The sequence below is a fragment of the Buteo buteo genome, chromosome 24, assembly GCF_964188355.1.
Source record: "Buteo buteo chromosome 24, bButBut1.hap1.1, whole genome shotgun sequence".
In the NCBI taxonomy this organism is placed as follows: domain Eukaryota; kingdom Metazoa; phylum Chordata; class Aves; order Accipitriformes; family Accipitridae; genus Buteo; species Buteo buteo.
The window spans coordinates 22,968,055-22,990,357 of record NC_134194.1 but is presented as its reverse complement, the minus strand read 5'-3'; the positions used below and the strand labels follow the sequence as shown (position 1 = coordinate 22,990,357).

Sequence of the window (22,303 nt, the reverse complement as noted above, 5' to 3'; positions counted from 1 at the left end):
GAGGGGATCCCCATGGGCAGTGGGAGGGCACGCCAAGGCCCCAGGACCCCACGGGGAGACCCCTGCTCTGGGCTCTGTCCTGGCATGACTCCATTGTCCCCAGCCCGGGAAGATCTGAGAGGGGCCCCACAGCTGGCAGCCCCCAGCCTCGGTGTCACCCACACGTTGTCTCACCAGCTGCCAGGGTGCTATTAGGGAAAGAACAGATACACTCCCCTTTCGGTGTCTTTTGATGAGCTTTAATTAACTCCGTGGTGCTGGCTGGGGCCAGGTATTGCGGAGGGATTGCTCTAGTGCCTGCCTCGCTCGGAGGTCCCTGTCGTCCTGCGGTCCCGAGAGATCTGGAACAACACCACAGGCAGCGCCGTGGGGACCTGGTCCCGGCCAGGTGCTCCCCTGGCCACCCCGCTCCAGGGACCCGTTCGCCAGGGATCTTCCCACAAAAAAAGACATCCCAAGCAGCAGTATCTCGGTAAAAGTCCTCTGACCCCTTCCTTCCCCATCTCCTGCCTTACCTCAGCAAAGAAAGCTGTAGCTGTCATCCGCAGCTGAACTGAGCAGGAATTCAGCCACGGCAAGAGGTTCTTCACCAGACAGGGGGAGACGACTCCAGCGTTGAGCAGGACACTGCGCAGGGGTCACAAGCGAGGGACACAGTTACCCAGGAAGGCCACAGGCCGGGCCTCCAAAATTCACTTGCGCTGATGCAGACACTACTCTTCAGCTCCCGACGGCTTCCCGGGCACGCCGGGAGGGTCCCAGCGGCCATTTCCCTGGGCACAGCCCTGCAGGAGTTGGCCAGATGCATCCCTGGGGCTCTTACCTGGTCAGGAGACGCACCCCCTCAGGGTGAGCCACGGGGACTTCCAGGCGAGCCCACACTCCCCAAATCTCGAGCAGCTGCGTCCATTTCTGCGCCATGCATTTGCCCAGCACCAACTTTATAGCTGAAAGGAAAATCCTGGCAAAAGAAACAAAGTGCAAAATAAACAAACCCAATCAAACAAAACAAGTCCAAAGAGCACCACCGCCAGAAACCCCAAGAACTCTCAAATCGCAGCAGGTTCGGGGAAGACTGATCTGCAGCAGAGCTAAATACCCCTGGAATGATGCTTCACAGCCTTCCAGACTGCAGCTAACGACACTGGCATTTTCTTCATGCCCCAGACCCACCGAAGCAGAAGAAAACCCACGCCTCTAGACTGACTCCACGCTAGGTGTCAACCAAGGCCAACACCTCATACCTCTTCCCACCAGCCTTTGGCCAAGAATGACACCAGTGCCCGCAAGAGTCACTGCTCCAGCGGGGGTCCGTTGAGGGAGTGCAATGCTATTGTGCACACAAGGGTATGCGGGAGGCAAGAGGACGGCCATCCGCAGTATGAGCTGCGTAAGACCTTCCTGCCTGGGAGCTGGAGTTGCTCCACAAAGGAACAGAAGTAAAACCAACCGCGACGACCGCTTTCCACATCTAGGAAGTGGGGCAGGCGAAGCCCTCCCTCAGCCCCACAAAGGCACATGCCTTGGCACGGGGAACTGAAGCCAGCCCCTCCATCTGCCCCTTCGGCTCTTTACCTGCACGGCTTCTCCACATGCAGTTGTTTCCAGCTGGTCATGAGCAAAAGCTGCCTCTCCCCACCCAGCATTTCACTGGCCCACCTGAGCAGGCTGGGAAGGAGGTGGGGAAGCAGTCGCCTGAGCTCCTCCGTGCTCCTCAGGGCAAACACCACCTCGGAGATGGCACGGGTGATCTGCAGAGAAACATGACCAAGAACCACCTGTTCAGGGAAGGCCTTTTCCCACCAGCCTGGTTCCCCCGCCTGCCCAGGGTGGGGGGTCACTGTCCGCACTTGTCACTTCTGCGACAGCCTTGTGGCTCAGGAGTACCAAACTGCCCTGGCTCCCCGCACTCCTTGAGGCCGGCCCAGCACAGCGCCCTGCGAATCTCCACGGGCACCCGCAAAGGGCACCTGACTCCCTTGCGCCCAAGCGTGAGTTAGCAAGCAGATGCCGAGCTGCAGAAAGGTGTCTGCCGTTGAACGTACCGTCAGAGTCTCCAGAGCAGTCTGACAGCTGTGCTGCTCACAAGGGGAGGAGTCCGTCCCCAGGCGGTCGTTTCCTGCTCTGTTTAATTTCTCCACTAAGCACCTCAGGATCTGAATCCCAAGGATGCTTCTCCCCAGGCTCCTCCACAGCTCCACCGTGTCACTGCAAGGGAAGAGACGTTCACCCCTGAGCCCGTATCCTTGCGGTCCTGCGGTGCCCTCAAACCTCCTCACCTGCAGTGGGGCTTACAATGCCCCACTCACAGCAGAGACACAAGCACGCAGTCTTGCAACACTCCAGACTGCTTGGGCAGAAAAAAAAGACCTGCTTCTCAACCGGACCCCCCCAGGGCAAGGAAGCTGCAGGGTCCCTGTTTGACTACAGTGGGGAGGTGGGTAGTGCCCGTACCTGTCCATGAGCAGACTCTTCTGGAGGAGACTGCTGATTACAGGCTCCTGGTGAAAGCGGGTGAGGAGAAACACTGCACGGAGCAGGAAGGGCCTGTGGGTGCTCTGCTGCATGTAGCTGTAAAGGGTGTTCAGGATTTTTGGCACCTGAATGGAAGAAGAGGAGAAAGAAGGGCTCCTTTACCCCCTCCTGTGGGGCCCAGGCAGAGTCATTCGGCACATGAGCGATGCCTGCTGCCTCGACACAGAGTCCAGATCCAGCTCGAAACCTCACGCCTTCCACCCTGCCTGACCCTGGCTCACATCTGGAGCCCAGTGTGCTCTTGGCAATCGTGCACCTGCATGCACACACGCACACGCATGCACACGCTCACATGCACAGCCTCGGTCGCTGCATGTGCCCAGGCCCAACCCCATGAGCGGCTGCGTGCCCTGTGTGCACACAGAGGACACGGACCCATCTCACGCTCAGTGCTTGGCTAACTCTCCCCATGTGTCCGTAGCGATGCAAGACCACGACCAAACACGCTCTTTGAGACCCCGCAGATGCCTTGCAGGGCCTCTGCAAGCGCACGTGTCTCCTTCCAGAGGAACCCCGTTCTCCAGGGACGCTTTTCCTTGCCTCTACCCTCCTGAGACTGAGTTAGTCTGCACTGCTTGAGCCACTGGTGGCCCTAGAGCCCAAGCGGAGCGCAGCAGAGCGTGAGCGGAGGAGAACAGGAGCCTTGAAAGGGCAGGCACAGCACGAGGCCAGAGGCTCCCAGGCTACAGATGGGCAGCAACTAGTGGCTAAAGGAAGGGCACCTCACAGGCTGGGTAACACCACAGTCGGGGAAAGCAATGAGAGCAATGAACAACTATGCAACCTGTGGAAAACCTAGCGTGCCCAGCAAAGCTCAGAGTAGATGGAATTGGGGACCAGTGAAGAAAGAGAAGGGTGAGGTGGGTCCCAGGGCAGGGAGGACTGACAGTGACCCCAGAGGAAGGGGAGGAATGGCAAGGCTGGTGCCTCCCAGTGCCTCACTCATGGGAAGGACCCGGACCAATGGCAGCCTTTGGACAAGAAGTGCCCATAGCCTTGTCACCAGCCGGAGCAGGCGCCAGCAGCGGGTGCTAATGCACGACTCGGACCATCAGGAGCCCCTTGGCTCGGCACACAGGCGGCATTTCTTGAGCCCATGCCAACTGCACAGGGTGCAGTGCAACAGCCAACAGGAGAAAAGACGAAGTCTAATGGAAAAAAAGCTCTCCTTTACCTCCTGGACTATCTCCTCTCTGCATTCCACCAGGAAGATGAACACCCACTTTCTCACTGCTCTTGCACGTGGGGGCATGACATGCAGCAAGCTGTCCAGGATGGCAGTCAGAAAGTCCACAGCCTGTGCTGCAGGGATGCACCTGCAAACAGCCTGGAGAGAAGTCAGGAACAGGAGAGCCCGCATCACAGCTCTGCCCCAGCGATTCGGAAAGGAAAGGCAACTTGACGGGACTGTTAGTTCAGCAGTCATGGAGGGGCCAGTCTCTTGGCCCTCCTGCTGTGCCTACAGTGCTGTTTACATCTGGTGCAGCTAACCGATTTGGAAGTGTCTACCCCCTTGTTGTTTGCTTATATACCAAATTGGTATTCTGACAAGAGCACTCACGCACGCACACGTGTGTGCAAACGCACACATCACGGTGTCTGCTCCAGCGTGCCTTAAAGGACGGTCTTGCCTCAGAGCCTCCTGCTACTTGCTAACAACAGCTGTCCTGGACAGCCCGCTCTGGAGACAGAGACTCTGGAGGGGAGCAGGGAGACGTGCAGGAGCCCAGGAGCTGGGCCCCCACCCCACTGTTTCGGGGCCAGTTACCTTTGTTATTTGGGTACAGGTCTCCGCAAAAGTCTCGGTGTCCGGGCTGTTCAGCTCCTCACAAAGGCACCGGATCTCATCTGCCTGCGGCACCTTCATGCTCTTGGCTGGAACAAACAGCAGGAGAGAAGAGGAGTCACGTCTACAGAAAGCCAACCTCTGGCCCCAGATACCAATAAAGGAGAACGCCCGTGGTGGCAGGGAAGGCCACAGGGAAAGCCAGGGCCCTCCTGAACTTGGGGCAGCGGGATTTCCTGAGCCTGATAAATGGCTGACAAACCCCGGGCTGGAAAGAGCCCTCTTCCTCCTTAAACCTTTTGCTGGGGCTTCAGGGTTTCAGCAGCCTCTGCTCCTAGCAGCTGCGTCCCCTATTCCCACACAGGCCGCCATCGTCTCTGGGAGGCAGGAAACCTCCCTGTGACTTCCTCAGCACAGGCAGACCCTGCTGCCTGAAGAGGAAAGGGTGCAAACTCAACCCTTTGCAGCACGCTCTGGGCCTGCAGCTCAGATCCCTCCTCCCTGCCCAGTTTGCTCTGGGCAGCAAATTGGCTTCCTCTCTTGTGCTCCCCAGGAGATTTCTTCCCTGCCAGGGATGACTTTGGAGACTGCCTGGGTAGCTGCCTGTCTCTCCAGGCTGAAGGCAGGGAGCGAGGGGGAAGGCACCCTCTGAAACGTCGGGGACCTCATCCGAGCGAGTTGTCTGACCACCCTCTGTCTCTCCTGCCTGGACCGTGGAGAGGGACAGACGTGGAGGGGGACAGTCCCCAGCATTGGTGACGACGTCCTGCTCTCAGACAGCAGTGAGGGATGGCCCTGACCACCCAACCTCACGCACGCCCCGGGGAGGTGGGACTCGGCAACACTCTCTCAGGGATCCTTCCTGAGATGGGCAGGGGGGCAGAGGGCTAACAGGGTGGGGGCACAAAACCAGCCCAGCACGTTGCCTCCCCCTTCCCTCCACGGGACCCCGGTGGCGCCAGGCCAGGAAGGGAGGGAGGGAGGATCGGGCTGAGCAAGGCTGGGAAGCGCCTGCTCTCCTCACCTTGCATTTGGAGAAGGTAGCCAAGGCAGACCCATGCCCTCTGGTGGCACGTGTCCAGGCAGTCGCTGGTCAGAGACCCCAGCAGTCCCACCAGGGAGCCGAACTGCTTGTAGGGACATCCTCTCTGCAGGGGACAGCAGCAGGAAAAAGGTTGCAGGCAGTCCCAGCGCCCGCTCGCCTCTACTGCCCAGCCTGCTCCCTGGGCAGCGACCAGGCAGAAGGGCTGCCCCATAATCCCAGGGCCCCCGAAAGCCAGCACCCAGCTGGGCAGGGCTCCTTTCCAGGGCCACGAATGGTGGGAATGGGGCACCAGGGCACGCGGAGGGTCCCTACTCACCGTGAGCTCACATCGCTCCTTGCAAGCGCCCAGCACGTGGGTGCAAACCCGCAGGGCTCTCTCCCGCTCCCATTCTTTGGCTGAGGTGAGCCAGCCCTTCAGGACCTGGGGCAGGGGGCATCTCTCTCGCAACAGGAATCTTTCTCTCCCCGAGATCCCTCTCCCTCTCCCTTCTTCTCTGGCCCCTTCCTGGCGCATCCCCCGCCCCACCAAGCACCGGCCCTGCAGCCTTCACCGCCTCGCGCTATGCAGCCGCCTCTGCCCTGTGTCAGGTCTTGCTTCCCTGCTGGCGTCTCCCTGCTCCGGCCTTCCCCCCAGGGCTGCTCTCGCCCAGCTCAGGGCTGGCTCTTGGCTTTCCCTCCACCAGGGCCCACTTCGCTGCCTGTCCTGAGGCTGCAGTGGCCAGGCACTCCTGACCCCCAGCCCCGGCCAGATGCACAGCCCCAGAGCAAGGAGCCAAAGCCCCATTTGTCTGGAGGAAAGGTATCCACCTCCTATCACCCACTAAGGTCTCGATTCTCTGCCCTGGCAACGCTTTCCCTGTTGCCCCGTGGCTACTCACGTGGAACACTTTGCAAAAGCAGGCAGAGGTCGCCTCAGCCTCCAGAAGGGTTTCTATGAGGTGGCCCAGATCTTCCATGCCTCTCCTGTGCAGAAGCTAAAAGCAGCAAAGGAGAGCTGAGGCTATGCATCATGGGGGCTGCCAGGGCGTGCTGAGGTGGGATCCTGACCCAGAGGTGGGCAGGCACTGGCCGGTGGGTACCTCCATGTTCACAGCTGCCCTCACACTCTTCCTTCCCTTTTTCATCTGCTCCTCGGAAGGATGGGACAAAACACTCTGGCAGCACACTGCCAGCAGGTTGCCATTTTCCTTCCCGCTCAGAGGCGGCCTCAGCTTGCTGGCCAGAGGAAGAAGGGAGACAAAACAGAAAGGGGATTTACTAGCCCTCTCCAGGGTGGTTTAAACCACAACTGAGTCCCTCCTAATCGAGGGCCCCAAATCCAACCCCCCCAGCCCATGCCAGCGAGCACTGCCTTCAGCTCCAGCAATTCCTACCTCCTCCCAGGCAGCAGGCAACCCCCCCACCCCCCCAGGTTAAGGAACCCCTGGGGCTCCCTTCTTCTGGGAGACACCTGGAATGGGGAACACCCTCCCACTCCACAGCCCCAGCAGCTCCTGGCCCCATGCTCAAGCTGGGCTGGGGCACACTGGGAGTGCCCAGAGCCTGGGGAACAGACCTCACCTCAACTCCTCCAGGGCCTGAAACACTCCATACACCAGGGAGTCCCAGGGCTCCCTCTTTATCCAGTCCTGCAAGTCCCAGAGACAAGTGCAGAGTTGGCAGCGGGCAGGGACACGGGACAGCCCTCCCGCCGCCCCGGGGACAGGCTCTGCTGCCAGGCTTGGGCAGACGCTGCCCCATCTCCCCCACGGAACCCCAAAGGCACAAAGGCACTGCAGGAGGGACCCTGCTCCTCAGCCACAGCCACCCAGTACCAGCACCCAAGGGCCCCACCAGCTGCGGACACAGCTCCAGGAGCTCGCGTGAAGCCGAGAGGCCATCATGCCTCTGGGGAAACCAGGCTGACGGCACAGCCCAAAACTCCCCCGTGTGACGGCTCCAGCTACGGACACTCACCAGCAGGGTCCGCATCGCCTCCTGCTTTAAGGAGAGCTCAAAGCTGCCGCAGTCGCCCACAGCCTGGATGGCACAACTGACCTCGGTGATGCTCTGCACCAGGGCGAGCTTGAGCTGCAAGTCCTGAGGCCAAAGAGAGCAAAGCACCCCTTGAACTCTTTGAAGGGCTGAGAGGTGGAAGAGGAGCACGGGCAGGGAGAAGCCACAGAGGGCTTGCATCTGGACACTGAGGACAAACCCCTCCTTGGGAGGTCTTTAGGAAGAGACCGCCCATCTCGGTACACCCCAGCCCCGAGGGGCCGGAGCTGGGGCACCCGGGCATCCCCACCCTACGCGCCCTGTGCTCCTACCCTCTCTTTATCTCTGGAGAGCCTCAGGATGTTGCCCATGATTTCTTTATCCACACAGGTGAGCAGCTGCTCCTTGGGGGCATGCAGCGCAATGCCGCTGTAGGTGCGCATGAGAGCAGCACGAATGGTCCGGGTTCGCTCCATCTTCTGCCGCCGCTGTACCTGTGTCGACAGAGATGCCCTGAGACATCAGCCCCGGGACTCCTGCGGCGGGCTCCTGCGGCAGGCCCTGCCCCGCACCCTCGCCAGCTCTTTGTTTCCCCCAGCACCTCCCAGCAGCTCCCCGAGCTGCGAGTGCTGGGGCTGGGAGTTGTTCCCACCCCGCAGCTTGAGTTCTCTCTCTCGGAGAGGGAGGAGGTGCAGCCAGCATCACACACGCTGCTGGCTGTTATACCACTGACTCGAGAGGCCGGGGAGCTGTCTGGAACCTTTCTGCGGACAGGTACCCGACATAGCCTGTCACGGTCCTGCTCAGAGCCGTGCAGCCTGTGCGGGTCAGTGGCGCAGATGAGCCCGGTCTGCTCACCTCCCCAGGCCAGGCTGCACTGCTCTCTCTGCAGGGCCCTGCCCTGCCCAGAAAGGCTTCCCCACAGCCCCCAGGTGGGGAGCAGAGCCAACGAGACCTCACCAGGCTCCTGCTCCCAGCCCTCAGCTTTGAGGAAGGGGCAGAGTGTCACACTGTGCCCACCCCCTTGTCACCAGCTCCTGCTGAAGTTAAGTCAGGGCAATGTGGCTGCGAGCGAGCAAGCAAGCAAGCAACTGCTGCAGCTGCCCCAGCTGGGTGGCTCTGATCCACCAGGTGCCAAACCCCATCCTCTCCAGAGACCCCTCAGGGGCCCCAAGGCCAGGATGTCCCCTCTGAAACACAGGTCTCGGGTAGCTCTTCCAAGAAGGTTAATCTCAAGGCAGCTGCCACAGGGTGGCTGCTGCAGGTGTAGAAGTGGAAAGAAGGCCAAAAAAGGAAAGCCAACCAGCAAGCCCCTCGTTCCTTTACCTCCCAGCCCGTGGAAGCCTGGCGGGACCAGTCTCTGGTGAAAGCGGCAGAGAACATAGTCACCGTGCCCAAGACCAGGTGGAAGTGGCTCTCGGCAGCGTGGGACACAACAGAAATCATTCCCTGCAACCACGGAGAAACGGGGAGTCGGTTCCAGTCCAGGCATTCAGCCGTGGCCAGCGACCGTGGCCGGGCAGGACGTTGCAGCAAGCCGGAAACAGCAGCAACGGGGAAAGGAAGGAGGTCTGGAGCTGGGCCAGGAGCAGCCCTCCCTCTCCCCCAGGAAAATCCAGGGGCTGCTCAGGACAGGAGCATCACCTCACCTTGGCCTCAGACAGCTCCACAGGGTTTGTCTCCTGGAGGAACCTCAGCACCTGCCCTTGGACGTGTCTGAGGTCCTGACAAGCTGCCAGCACCGTCCCAAGAGCCTTGTACAGGAAAAGCTGAAAGAGAAGAAGCCGAGCCCGAGATGCAGTCATGGCCCGACCCGTCAGGAGAGGGCTGGCCCCAGATGGACCCCACCACCTCCGGGAGCAGGCAGAGCCGGCCACGATGCCAGGCTGTGGCCAGCCGCTGGGGCAGCCCAGGGGAAACGCCTTTTGGGGACGAGGGAAAGGAAAGCAGTGAAATCTGCCTGCGTGGGCAGAGCACCAGCGCCAGCTCCAGCCCCAGTGCCGGGCAGGACACACACCTCCTCCCAGGAGCCGGCAGCAGAGCTGCCCAGCCGCTGGCTCAGCTCCTGGCTCAGGCCTACGGTCCAGGCCTTGTCCTCCACGGGCTCCAGCGACGCTCGCAGAAACTGGTGTGAACGGGAAAGGAAGCGAGTGTTCCCCAGACCTTGGCCAGGGCCCTTTCCACGCTCACGTGTCCCGGGATGCTGCGGGGGAGAGCTGCCGGGAACGGCAGTCTCCTCCCTCACCCCACCCAAGCCTCTTTTCACCAGCTTCCCTCTTCTCCTAACGCCTCATGTGAGACCCCCCGGCAGGCCGGACTTAGAGGAGGAGGCAGCGCTAAGGCGCGTGCCACAGCGTTAGAGGGCATTAGCCATCAGCCGTGGCACGTGTGCAGGCAGCAGCTCCTCTTGAGTGGGCAGGCACCTACTGCCGGGGGAGGCGCAGGGTGCTCAGGAGGTGCCCCCACCTCCTGGTGCCTACACAAGCAGCCCCGAGCTTCCTCCCACAACTTTGCTGCCTCTTCTCCCCCCTCGATTTGTGACACCCCCCGCAAGGATGCTATACCTTAAGCACACGGCGCTCCCACTCTGCAGAGGCCAGGGAGCTCTCAGTTCTGCCTAGGAAGCAAGAGGAAGCAAAAGCTCTCGCAGCTATTTAAGCTCACACCAAAGACGAGTCTGGCGCTCTCCTCTGCAGTCCGACCTCCCAAAAGTCCCAGGCCATCAGGCTAGAGAGGGCCTACGCGAAAGCCCTTGCGAGGCCAAAGACACAGGAGGGATCCCAGGGGCGGTCGTCAGAGGCATTGACTCAATCTGGGGAAGGACGCACTGGCCGCAGCAGATTCCCACTGAGCGACTGCAGCTCCCACAACAACTCCAACCACCCAGTCCCAACACACATTTTCTCCCGAGCCACCCATTGCCTTTTGCCCATTTCCAGCCCTTCTCCCAGGCTACTGCCGAGGACAGCTGCTGCAAACCTCGCCTGGCCTGGGGACTTGGTCCTCCAAAGCCGAGGGCTGCACCCCCTCCAGGAGCACCAGTCACGTCCCTCTCCCAGACACCATCCTTGGGTGATGCCAACACCTGCCCTCCGAGGGGACATCAACGGCCCCCTCCATCCCCTGGGCCGAACTGATGCCAGGGGACAGCTGCCCCCAGCCTCAGCACCGGCTCCCTGGAAGGGGAAAGGCAGCAGAGCAAGTGCTGGGGAACTGGGGACAATTGCCCTCCGTCGCGCCAGGCAGCTGCGTTTTCCTGCCCCCCTCCCTCCCCTCCAGCCTCTCCCTCCCCACCCGCACTTTACCTTCCAGGTACTGCAGCAGGAGGGGGATCTCGGTCGCCCACGCCGCCCCCAAGCCTCTGTGGATCCTGCCGTGGAGGGCCTGCAGCAGCTGCAAGGCAGCGACTGCGCGTTCGCGGCTCGGGTAAGGAGCTGCCGCCACCACCTAGAGGAGGGCAGGAAGAAGGGTCGCTCCTGCCGCCAGAGCCACAGCTTCTCCCAGGAGGGAGCTCGGGAGGGAGCTCGGTGCCGCTTGGCTGGCAGCAGGCAGCCGACGGCTTCACCCAGGGTGCTGCCAGCCCTGAGAACGGAGTGGGATCCCTGATGGGCTCGGGCATGCTGCCTCCTCCTTGGGGGCTCCCGGCGCTGGCCTCAACAGCATCTCTACCCCGGGATCTCCCACCACCCCTGGCCAGAAAAGCTCTTTCCCCAGGGCCCCGCTACTCACCAGCAGTCGAGCCAGCAGGGCCTGGGGAGCCGGCAGCCGGGCTGTGGGGAGGCAGAAAGGCTGGGTGAGCCGACGAGCCTCACGCCTCCGATAGCCCCACACAGGGCTGAGGGCTGAGAGCAGCTGCGCTGCAATAGCGCTGGCTGGGGGGCTCCCCAGGGCTGCCCAGCAGGAGATGAAGGCAGCTCCAGCACGGCCAGGAGCGAGCCCCGGCTCACCAGGAGAGCGCTGCGAGCAGGAGAGCCAGGCCTCTGCGCCGGGCAAGGGGCCACGCAGGGCAGAGCCCCTCGTGCCCAGCAGCAGAGCCTGTCTCTGCCCTTTGCTTTTCCTGGGCTCCTGCTCAGGGCTGGTGGGGCGCAGGGAGACGCGGGCTGGCCTGACCCCTGGCCAAACCCAGCAGCAGCACTCGCTGGGGCTCCTACCTTGCTCCTGGGAGTCCATGGCATCCGGCTCCTCCTCCTCGCACCCCGCTCTCTCCCGTCTCTCAACCAGGGCTCGGAGGCAGCGGGAGAGCGGGATCAGCATGCCGCTGTACTGGGCTGGCACCACGTACTGCAGCAGCCTCGGCCACAGGAGCTGCAGAGAAGAACCGGGCAATTCGCCACACTGGCATTTCCGCTCAGCGCGAAGACGAAAAGGACGGTCTGCATTTCACTGAGCCTGGTGCGCTTCAGCGCAGGAGGGGACAGGTTCAGGGCATGGGGGAGCACACGGAAAAATGTCCTGAAGGCAAGAAGCGGCCACAGCAGCAGGACAGAGGGCAACTTACTTTGGTCATCCCTCTCAGAGTGACGTCCAGTGAGCCCACGATGTCCAGGCACAGGGCTCGAATTGCTCCATCCTCTGGGTTTTCCCAGGCAAAAAGGCCTCCTGCCACCTGTAAGACAGAGTTGGCAAACCTCCAATTACCTTCAGCTCCCAACTGATGAGGCTCAGGCACCCCTCACCAGTGCTCTTCTTGCTCCTGTGCCTGCCCCCCTCCCGATGGCCAGACGGACCCAGCTCGAGGACCGGGTCCCAGACCCTGGGAAGGACTGGGAAGCCTGGGAGCAGACAGTGCCGCTGCTTGCCGACTCGGTCCCCTGGGGCCCAAATGCTGCTGTCGTGCCACCAAAGCAGAGGTGAGGAACGTGCCCTTCAGCAAGGCTGTGCTCAGTGCCAGCCCTGGAGGCAGCACACCCAGCCCGACAGATGTGGAGGAGCACCCAGAAGCCCTTTCCTTTGCCCTGCTCCCAAAGCAGAGCCTCCCCGAGCCTCAGAGTGACGCACATGGATCTCCCAGCTAGAGGGAAGGTGCGGCCAGAGGGAATGTCCTCGGCGAGTCAGCGGGAGGCTCGGCCATCCCCAGCTTTCACCTCCTGGGCACCCAGCTGAATGCTGGGAAACGCTCACCACAGGGACTGCCAAACGGCCCGTCCCCTTGCCAGAAGGGATGTGGGCCCCCAGACTGTTACTGGGTGGGCAGGGTGTGCTTTGGAGGGCCAGAGCACGAGAACACCACAGAAAGCTCCTCTAGCCAGGCCCACCTGTCCGCACTGGCTGTGTTTTGCTCACCGTCCATCAGCATTTAAGGACGGAAGATGTCCTGCCCCTACAAGACGCTCCCTTTGCAAGGCGGCTTTGCCGAAGGCGCCCGTGGGCACAGCTCGGCACCACAGTGCTGGGTGGCATGCCGAGGTGTAAACCCACATCATCCACTGACATCTCCACCAACATCGGCACAGACACCCACGAGGAACGGCCATTCGGAAGCGGCTCTGACGGCAGTGCCAGCGCCGATGGCTCTGCAGCATGGAGCTCTCCAAGGCCAAGGCCGCCGGCAGGAGCCCTCAGCACGGTCCAGGCACTGGTCAAAACAACCAGCCCTGGGTGTCCTGCTCTGCCCTTACCAGTGTGCCCGAGGTCCGGCTGAACTCGCTGAAGATGTGCCCCACCACATCCCATGGCCAGCAGCTCTGGGATCCGGAGCTGAGCAGCTCCCTGCTGAACTCCAGAACTGCCCTCCGCACCTGCCAGGGGAGAGTGTGGTTATGACCCTCCTGTTCAAAACCCAAAGAGTTTGCGCCTTTGTGGCTCGCAGAGAGGTGGCAAGGCCACGGCAGAAGCTTTCGCTCCTGGCGTCAGGGCTGGGCTTCAGCACCAGGCTGGACGGGCATTTGCCCCGCAGAGCCCAGAGACCTCCCCGCTCTGCCCTGCCAGCTCTCCCCAGGGAGGAGCCATCAGCCACCACCTGGGCAACGCGCCAGCACTTCCCCAGGCCCTCTGGCTCTGTCCCAAGGGAAAGGGTTTCTCTGCCTCCCCTGGTGGCACCCTCTCTTCCCAAACCAGTTCACCTGGGCACTGGGGTCACTGCACAAGGAGCGCATGGCCTCCACCAGCTGGGGCAGCTTCTCCCTCACCGCAGGTGCTGGAAGAGATACGGAGAGGTGTGCATTGAGGCAGAGCCCCAGTGGCAGAAGGGATCCCCTGAAGCTTCCAATGGGACAGAAGAGCGGGGCCTGACTGGCTTCACGGGAAGCAGCGGCGTAGTCGGAGCAACCCCACTTCCAGAGGCTATTTTACAGGGACCGAAGGCTATGGCAACAGAGAGAACAAGAGAAACAGCACGGGTACGAGCAGCTCCTGTGCAAAGCAGCCCACCTGCCCGCCCACCAGCCTGCCTGTGTTACACGCCCGTGGAGCGCCGTCCCTGGTGTGCCGGCATTTCTAACTGCCGGGGGAGAGCCCTGCTGCGGGGCGTCAGCTCGGCTGGGGGACCCGCTCTTCGCAGCTCCCTTTGGGTGCAGGTGCACCACTTTCGGCCCGTTCCTGCTGTCAGCCCAGCAGCCCCAACCCCTGCCTTGCGTCCCTGGTCTGTGGCACTGACCGTCAGCGCGGGCCAGCGCTCCCAGCAGGCCCAGGGCTGCCACGCGACCGGCCTCACTCCCACCGCTCAGCTGGGAGTGCAGAAACATGCCTGTCTCCTCGGGGCGCATTCGTGCTGCGGGGAAGAAATCGCATTCTGCATCAGCAGGCAGCTGTCCCCAACAGCCAAGGACAGGGAGAGAGCTGCCACGGCACGGCGGGCCATCGCCCAGTCTCCTCTCCTTACCCTGCAGCATGATGCAGCGGGACAGCACTGCCTTCTGGGCCGGGCCAGCCTCCTCGGTCACATCAGGGAGCTGTGGGAGCAAGATCCATTTTAGAGAAAGCGGCATCAGTGCTGAGAGGGACCGAAAAGTAATGGCGCTCTCCGTTCTCCTCTCCCTGGGCACTCTGGGCATGGGACCCACAGCCGAAACCCAGCCCACCCCACGGTGGCCCCGGGCACACACAGAGGTTTGCGGCAGCCCAGGCTGCCCAGGAGCTGAGGCTGAGCAGCGCTGAAAGGCTGCCCTCAGGGTGCTGGCGCTCCAGAGTCCTCCTGCGACTTGGCCGAGAGGGAAATGGCTGTGGGAACCGGGCTGCCGCTCAGGCCCGTTCCAAACAGCCAGGATCAGGCCTCCTGCAGCCTTAAGATGGCACCTGGATCGAAGTCCTGGCATGCTCCAGGCCTGCAGGAAGGTCCCAGTGGAGGAACGCCCTGCTCTGCCCTGCCAGCCGGCAGGTCCTTCCCTTCCGTGGCAATCATGGGTGCAGGCCCCAGGCTTGCGGCAGGGCGCAGGGCTCCCCTTACCTGGCGGCGCACAGCGGTGCTGATGGCAAGAGCCGTGCCCTGCGGCATTGGGGTCTGAACTCCCTCCAGGATCTCCAGGACATAGCTGAGGCTCTACAAGAGAACGGGGGGGAAGAGGAGGCTCAAGCCACCTAAAGGCACTTGGGAATGGAGAAACCCAGCACGTCTGGGATAAGGGGAGCCCCTAACATCAGCTCCCAGGGAAAAGCCTGACGAGCAGAGCAGCATCAAGAGGGTCTCTTTCCTCGGAACGGAGCCCGGGCTTGACAACTCAGTTTCCCACTCATCAGACCTCGCCAGTCGCCGCATGGGACTGGACATGGCCCTGGGCATTCGGGCAAAGCTCTTCCTGCACACAGAGCCCCAGGGAGCTGGCAGTGCCTCCCTTCCTGAGCAGATGAGCCCCAGGGACTCTTGCCTCCCTCCCGCCCTGCCCCGGGTTTCTCCTTTTCTGCCCAAAGAGCCCAAGAAACCTCAGGCCTCCTCTGCTCTTCCTGTTCCTTCTCTAAGGGCTTCCCAGCTCCTCCTGGCACCCCACAGCTCCCCAGTGCCTCTTAGCACTCGCGCAGACCCACCCCAGCAGCCACGCCAGGCCCTGCGCAACATCTCACCTCGGTGAGCCGGGAGTTGTCTCGGACCTCCTGGTATTGCTGCAGGAGCCAGAGGAGCTGCTCCCAGGTCTGCTCTCGGTGCTGCTCCTCATGCAGAAGGACCCCCAGCATGGCAGCCACTGCCCCGAGGACAGCCTGCTTGTCCTGAAGAGGGAAGGGAGAGGCTCCGCTTGGAGGGCTGAAGGTCTGCCTAGTGCTCAGCATCCCCTGAACACCGGTCTGCCCTTCCCACTGGGAGGGGTTTCCCTTTCCCTTCTGCCCTGCAGAAGAAGGGCTTGCTCCAGAGGAGAGAGAGCACTTCCCCACCCTGCTACCCCAGCCCTCCCTGCAGAAAGGCCCCAAGGCTCGGCTGCTTCCCGTCGGGAAGCCCCCTTCCCCTCGGCCCTCTGCTCGCACCCCACTGGGCACAGACGGACCCAGCGCCATGGACATCCCTGCTGCAGCCCCGGGCGTGGAAAGCAGCACTTCTCACCTCTTCCTCCTTGCAGTCCAGCCAATTTGCCACCACATAGCGGAAGACCGGGTAAATGGCTTCACAGAACTGTGCTACCCCCTTGCGAGGGAAGGGGCATTGCTCCCAGCTGCAGAGGTATGTACTGACTCCTTTCGACCATTGCTCCAGGACTGCACCAGGACAAAGGAAAAGGGAGCATGTGAGAGTCTGCAGCAGGGACGGTACCTTGCGTTCACGCCCAAGCCTGCTTTAAGGACGGTCCCAGGCTCAGCAGGGCTTCCCTGGATCTGGATCTGGATCCAAGGGCAATCTGTGCTCTTGAGGTGCCTGGGTTCAAACACCCCACCGTTTCTCTCCTCCTCACACCCATCGCACCTTCTCCTCCTCAACGGCCCCTTCCCCTCCAGCATTTCCAACTGCACACCCTTCCCTTCCCTTTTCCCTTCCCTTCCCTTTTCCCTTCCCTTTTCCCTTCCCTTCCCTCATACTCGCCCTTTCAGAGTAGGGAGTTTAATCCCAGAGGGAAGCGGGGGAACAGAAACCGTGGGAAGGGACCCAGGAGTTTCTCCGTGCAGCGCTGCCGCGTCCCGCCCACAGAAACCTCCTGGCCTTCCCCCGCTCCTCCTACACACTCGCTGCAGTTTGGGATTGCCCCGGGCTCACACCCACCACGCTCCCTCTGAGATCACATGGAGGCATCGAAGGCCGCCCCTGCCCCTAAGACCCCAGCCAAGGAGCCGACACTCACCACTGCAGATGGCATGCAGGACCTCGCCGCTCCCCACCTGGGTCAGCACGGTGCGCAGGGCGAGCAGCGTCATTCCCACAAAGGGGATGCACCGCAGGGCTGCAGAGGAGGCAGGGACAGAGGGACCGAGAGGGTCGGTGAGAGACACGGGAGACTGGGGTCCATCCCTGCCAGGGCTGGGGCTGCTGGGCCACGCAGGACGTGCCGGAGGGTGTGGGACGGGCTGCCTTCCCCGGGGGGAAGCCCTTTGGGGAAACGGGGAGGACGGTGGGGGGCCAAGACCCCGCGGGTTTGTCTCCAACAGGTTCCCACCCTTTGGGAACTGGGATCGGGCTGATAAGGCAGAGCTGCCAACTGGCCCTGGCGCGGAGCAAGGAGGCACGGCAACTCCGTAGCCCCCCAGTTCAACACAGGGCGTTTAGGGAGGGGGAGGATCCCTTCTCCTTGTTATCACAGATCTCTACCCAAGGCCCAGGGTGCCATACCATAGCTGCGGGCCATTTTGCCCAAGGTGAGGAGCACAATCTCATCAGGGACCTTCCTCATGGCCTTCAGGTGGCTCTGGAGCTCGGACATGACAAAGTGGAAGTGGGAGCGGGCCAGAGCTACCAGGACGTCACTAGCGGCCATCTTCACGTCACCTGTCACACCCTGCAAAAGCGTCACAGGTTAAACACTCCGGAGAAAAAGGCTGAGGCACTAGGGCAGGCTGAATGACCCCATCTCCTCTGCAAGACCCCTCGGGACAGCTGTGCTCGGGGCCGAGCGGCTGCTGCCTCTTGTACCCTGGGATAGGCGAGCAGTTCCCTGGCGAAATGAGGGAGGCTTTGCCCCAGAACAGCCTTGTGCTGCTGCCCCCTCTCCCTCTCCATGCAGATGCCAGGATCAAACTGCCACAGACTCAAGACCCCCCTGGGACCTCTCCGTGGGGCTGGTGGGTTGCCACGGCCCTTCCTCAAAGCAGGACAAACAGTGTTGAGCTTGAACCCAGCTGTCGCTCAGTTAGAAACAGCCCCGAGTCCGCTTCTCTGCACAGTTCCCTGCCTCCCTGTGGAGTGACTGCTAGAAGCGACTTATCAGTATGTTCCCCGCACCCCCTTGAGGGAAGGCAAAACCTCCAGGGTGGAATGCAGTGGACACGCAAGGAATTGGTTCCCTAATAATTCTCTGTGCAATGTAACCTGCAACCTTAGATGTTAGCAACACCAAGGCAGTTTGGTGTGCTGACCCTAAGAGAAGTAACACGGAGGGTGGAGTGGAGCGGAGACGCCACGGCCAGTCTCTGTGATGTTATCGCAGGGATAGGGAACTGGAACGATAGGAAGGGTAGGTCCCTGCATTGAATCCACGGAAGCAAGGAGGTAAAATCATGGGGGTTCTGTCGATCTACTGCCCTACTTCTGATTTATCTCCTAAGTGCCCTGTCCTGGGGTACTGACACGCAACATCACGTCCTCTGGGTGAACTTTGCTCATTAGAATACCAAAACACACCTCCATCCCAAAAGCTACCCGCCTCCAAAGTGCAACCACCCCTCACTGAGCCTGCGCTCTGAATTTTTTTCTAGCATGTCCTTTTAAAAGCAAAGCGAGAGAACTTAATACCAATCAAAGTAAAGGCATGCATGACTTGAGTCACTCGAGCTCCACCTAAATAGGAAAATAGTGTAAAAAGGCCCAAAGAAAGGGTGACTATTAGGGAAGATACCGTCGTGGACAAGTTGGGAGGACATCACTGCCTTCTGGGGTCAGTCGACAGGCTGAACCTCTCTTCCCCCCAGAGGGACACCTCTTGGGTGAGATTCGAACACTCGGCTGTACCGAGTGCTTTCCCGGGAAACTTAGAATTCTTTAGAGCTCTTTTCCTTCCATAATTTAATGCGCTTGTAGTCGACTGTATTATTATTTGCACGTGCCTTGCAGACAGTGTATTTACCATCGGCAATCCAAAAGAACCTGTACTCCTGTTGCTTTAATAAACTGTACTATTCATTAAAATCTAGCCGTGATAGTTCATTGAACGCAACCAAGCTCCTTAAGTCTGGCTGTGATAGTTCATTGAACGCCACTAAACTGAAAGTACAGTGCGCTATTTGTGCATCCGTAATCGTGTTAGTTCAACATATTGAACGCGACCGGACTTACAGTGCTGAATTGGGCATCACCCAGAATCTAAGCCTAGCCGCCCCCAGCCCCTCGGACATCTAAAGACAAGCTGGAACGCAAGGGGCGTTATTTTCTGCCCAAAGTCTTTACCCTTTAACACAACACTCCCCTCTCCAAATTCCCTGTCACGACGAGTCCCCAGAGCCTCTCCCTTAGGACCTCTGCTGGGTCTGAACAACCGAGGAACATCTCTGCGCCACTCTGTATTTCCCCCAAAACCAGGGGCAGAGGCAGGCTGCTTGGGTGGCCTTGAAAGAGAACAAGCTCACCTGGGCTGCTCGCATGTCACTCAACGCCTCTGCTATCAGGCGGTTCACAACGCCACTCGTCAAACAGCCGTCGTCTCCCCACAAGACGCTCTCCAGCTCCCGGTACGTCTCCACTCGGTCACCCTGGGGACGGACCACAAAGGGGAGTGATGGGACTTGCTTTGCCCTTGTTCCCAGGGAGCCACGACAGAGACCTGCTGCCCCCCAAATCATCTGCGTGACACGGGCACGAGGGACGAGTTGCAGGCATCGGTCAGGACAGCCACGGGGAACAGCAGGATCTTCCGCGGTGCCTCTGACACGAGCAGAGAGTCAGACAGGGAGATCGACTCCACCGGGGCAAAAGGCCACATGGGAGCCTGGGCGGTCACTCCTGAAAACGGGGGATGGCGGAGGTCAGGGGGAAAGTGCCGGACAAGGAAGGGTGTGACTGTTCACTCAACTCCTGCCTAGATTTTGGCTAACCCAGCTCCTGCTAAGGCCTGGTGTATGCTGGGAGCAGCACCATTAGGTCAAAGCGAGAGCACCGCGTAGGCAGGACGCGTGGCCAGAGAGAGCTAAAGGGCCATGATGCAGCCATTACCAGCTGCGGATGGCTGTCTCCGGCAGCCATTACCTTTTGTCTGGCAGTTTCCTCAGAATCCACTAACGTAAGGAAATGGTATAGACCCAGCCTCCAAGCTGGAGGGTATAAAACATCAGCTTACTCAAAAAGCTTTTGAAGCAGATCCAACAGCAGCTGAACTGCTGAGGCTTTCATGCTTCCCGGTGCGACACAGGGGACGCCCACACCGTGATGGAGGAGGAAGGGTGAGCGCTCTCTCGGTTGGCTCATAGGTTCATAGCAAAAAAATTCTTTTTTTTGCTCATAGGTGCACGATATTAAGAGTTACAGATTATAAGTTATGAAACCTTATGACTTGACTGGTGAAGGAGTGAATTCACGTGATAGACGAGTCTGGGAGAAGGGAATTGAGCCCCTGTCATGTTTTTTCATTGTATTTCTTACTGAGCTCATGAAATAAAGTTGAAATCACAGCGTATGTTGTCCTGTACATTTGAGAGATCCAAATGGACCGTGGCAAAGGGGAAGGCATGGGAACGAGACCATGCCCCGAGGAGGGGAAGCCGTGAGCACCCTGCGCCTTGGGGCCCAGTGTTGCTCCTCGCACGGGCAGGAGCCCCAGCACTGGGAGCTCCCGGGGAAAGGAGTGGGGAGCAATGGCATTAGTCCAGCTTGAGCAGCAGGATCGGCGCCTGGGGACAAAGCGCCTGCAGGAGGGCAGAGGTGCTGTCAGGTGAGACGCCCCTCTGCCACGGCACCCGGGGAAGCCAGGGGCATGGAGGGGAGCCCTCAACCCCCACCTCACCTCATGGTCTTGCAGTCGCTTTAGCAGAGAAGTCCCGACGGCCACAAAGGTAGTGACGGCCGCAGGGACAGTCCCCGTCACACCGCCTCTGTCCTCAGAACGCGCAGGTCTGGACTGGGAACGCACGCATGAGCAGAGAGCTGCAAGAAAAGAAAGAAATGGCTTTGCTGGCTGCAGGGCTTCGCGCCAGGGAGGGGTGAGGATCTTCCCAGACTGCCCCAGCACTACCAGCCTGTGCTGGGCTGTACTGGCAAGAGGGAAGTCAGTGGGATGAGGGGAGGGAGTCTTCCCCTCACCGCGGCAGTGGGAAGACCACCCTGGGGGACTGGGCCCATCCTGGGCTCCTCAGTGACAGAACGGCAGCGATGCGCTGGAGTGAGTCCAGCACAGGGGCCCTGAGCTGGCCAGGGGACGGACACGGGCTCCGCAAGGAGAGGCCGGCAGGGCTGGGGCTGGGCAGCCCTGACAAGAGCCGGCCAGCCCAAGTCACCTCTGAGCGGTCCCCAGCTGCCTCACGGAGGGCAGGGAGAGGATGGATCCAGGACCCTCTGGGACGTGCCTGGCAGCAGGATGAGAGGTGATGGGACGCAGCCCCCAGCACCCGGCTGGGACAGACACTGCCTCCAGCACGTATCAGACCCCAGCCTCCCACCAGCCCCTCACCTCTGAGCGCTCTCATCCTCCGCATGGGCAGCAGGATCCCACGGATCGACACGCTGCTCCTCCAGGCAAAAGCCATGAGCAACTGGGGCAGCACCAGCCCCAGGAGGAAGATGTAGAGCCCAACCACTGTGACCTCACAGAGGGCTCCGGTGACATGGGGACATGTGCTGGGGACGCAGCAGCACCCTGGGGACCCCCCAGGCCCAGAAATGCAGGATTTTCCATCCCTTGAATTTGCTCATGGTCCTCAAACAGTTTTAGCAAAGACTTGCTCCAGACAGCCCTTCCCAGCTCTGTCCCTGGGAAGACTGGGACTTCTTTTCTCTCTCAGAAGAGAAGACTTTTCCTTCGGCAGGGGACTGATACGGGTGGGGTGTCCCAGGCCCTTGTGCCTGAAGGCAGGAGTCTGGAGAAGAACAAGCAGCAGTGGATGGGGATCAAGTCAGGTGAAAGGCAGAACATTAAAGCAATTAAGTTTACTAAGAGTAAAGAAATGAGTCTTAGGACCATCAAGAAGAAGGAGAAATGTTTGTAGAGCACGCTACTGTTAGTGTCTTTAGAGAAAGTAGAACTAAGGCAAATTATGTGGTGGGTTGAGCTCAGGTGGGAGCTAAGCCTGCTCCCCAAGCTGGGCAGGCAAATCAGAATAAGGAACTGGTGCTATCAGTTTTCTTTCCTTCCTCTGGCTTTGCTGAGGGGACTGAAGAGCCTGTGTTTTTTTCGAGAGCCATAGGATGCTTTGGGTTGGAAGGGACCTTAAACAAGGCTAGAACACTGTGGCATAGGCAGGCAAGAGGGGAGAGGTGTCCCTGGGTGGGCTCGAAACACCAACCTTTCGGTTAACAGCCAAATCTTTCGGTTAACAGCCAAATGCGCTAACCAATTGCGCCACAGAGACTCCCGAAGGGAGCTCCTCAGGGCTTCCCGAGGGCAGGCAGATGTTCGGCCACTGCCAGGGAAGCAGAGCTTCCTCACGCGTAATGGTGACCTGGGAAGAGAAGCACCACAACCCTCAATGCCCACCCTTCATCCTTGTCTCCCTGAGCGACGGACCTCCCCTCCCACGGCATTCCTGCGAGCAGTCCTGTCCCATTCCCTGCCCGCTGCAGACCACCCACCTGCAATTAGCAAGGGCGGGCACCAAATGAACTCCTCCTGGAGCCTTGCACAAGTGCTTCCACTTCAAGAAGCACAAGAAGAAGCGGGAGGGCAAGACGGGTTCCCGCCGAGCCCCCCTCGTCCAAATGCCTGCCGCTGGAGAACGCCCAGCTCAGCCGCTTGCCCTGCGCCTGGCACACT

The 22,303-nt window shown here is 60.6% G+C and overlaps 1 protein-coding gene across 1 annotated transcript; it reads right to left on the bottom strand.

Moving 5' to 3' along the window:
• Positions 1-819: 819 nt before the first annotated feature.
• LOC142044562 (maestro heat-like repeat-containing protein family member 2B) lies at positions 820-21,388 on the bottom strand. Its single transcript, XM_075057151.1, has 32 exons — positions 21,005-21,388; positions 20,342-20,481; positions 18,972-19,094; positions 17,023-17,188; positions 16,538-16,636; positions 15,808-15,959; positions 15,336-15,479; positions 14,725-14,817; positions 14,161-14,230; positions 13,936-14,049; positions 13,403-13,476; positions 12,959-13,078; positions 11,839-11,946; positions 10,965-11,645; positions 10,646-10,787; positions 9,905-9,957; positions 9,358-9,465; positions 8,990-9,109; positions 8,667-8,789; positions 7,673-7,834; positions 7,323-7,445; positions 6,927-6,994; positions 6,446-6,581; positions 6,245-6,340; positions 5,683-5,787; positions 5,346-5,469; positions 4,304-4,410; positions 3,710-3,862; positions 2,455-2,600; positions 2,046-2,208; positions 1,576-1,751; positions 820-961 (listed from the first exon to the last, which is right to left on the bottom strand). The coding sequence occupies exons 1-32, from the start codon at positions 21,078-21,080 to the stop codon at positions 820-822; spliced, it is 4,407 nt and encodes a 1,468-aa protein (XP_074913252.1). The 5' UTR covers positions 21,081-21,388.
• Between the last annotated feature and the right edge of the window lie 915 nt (positions 21,389-22,303).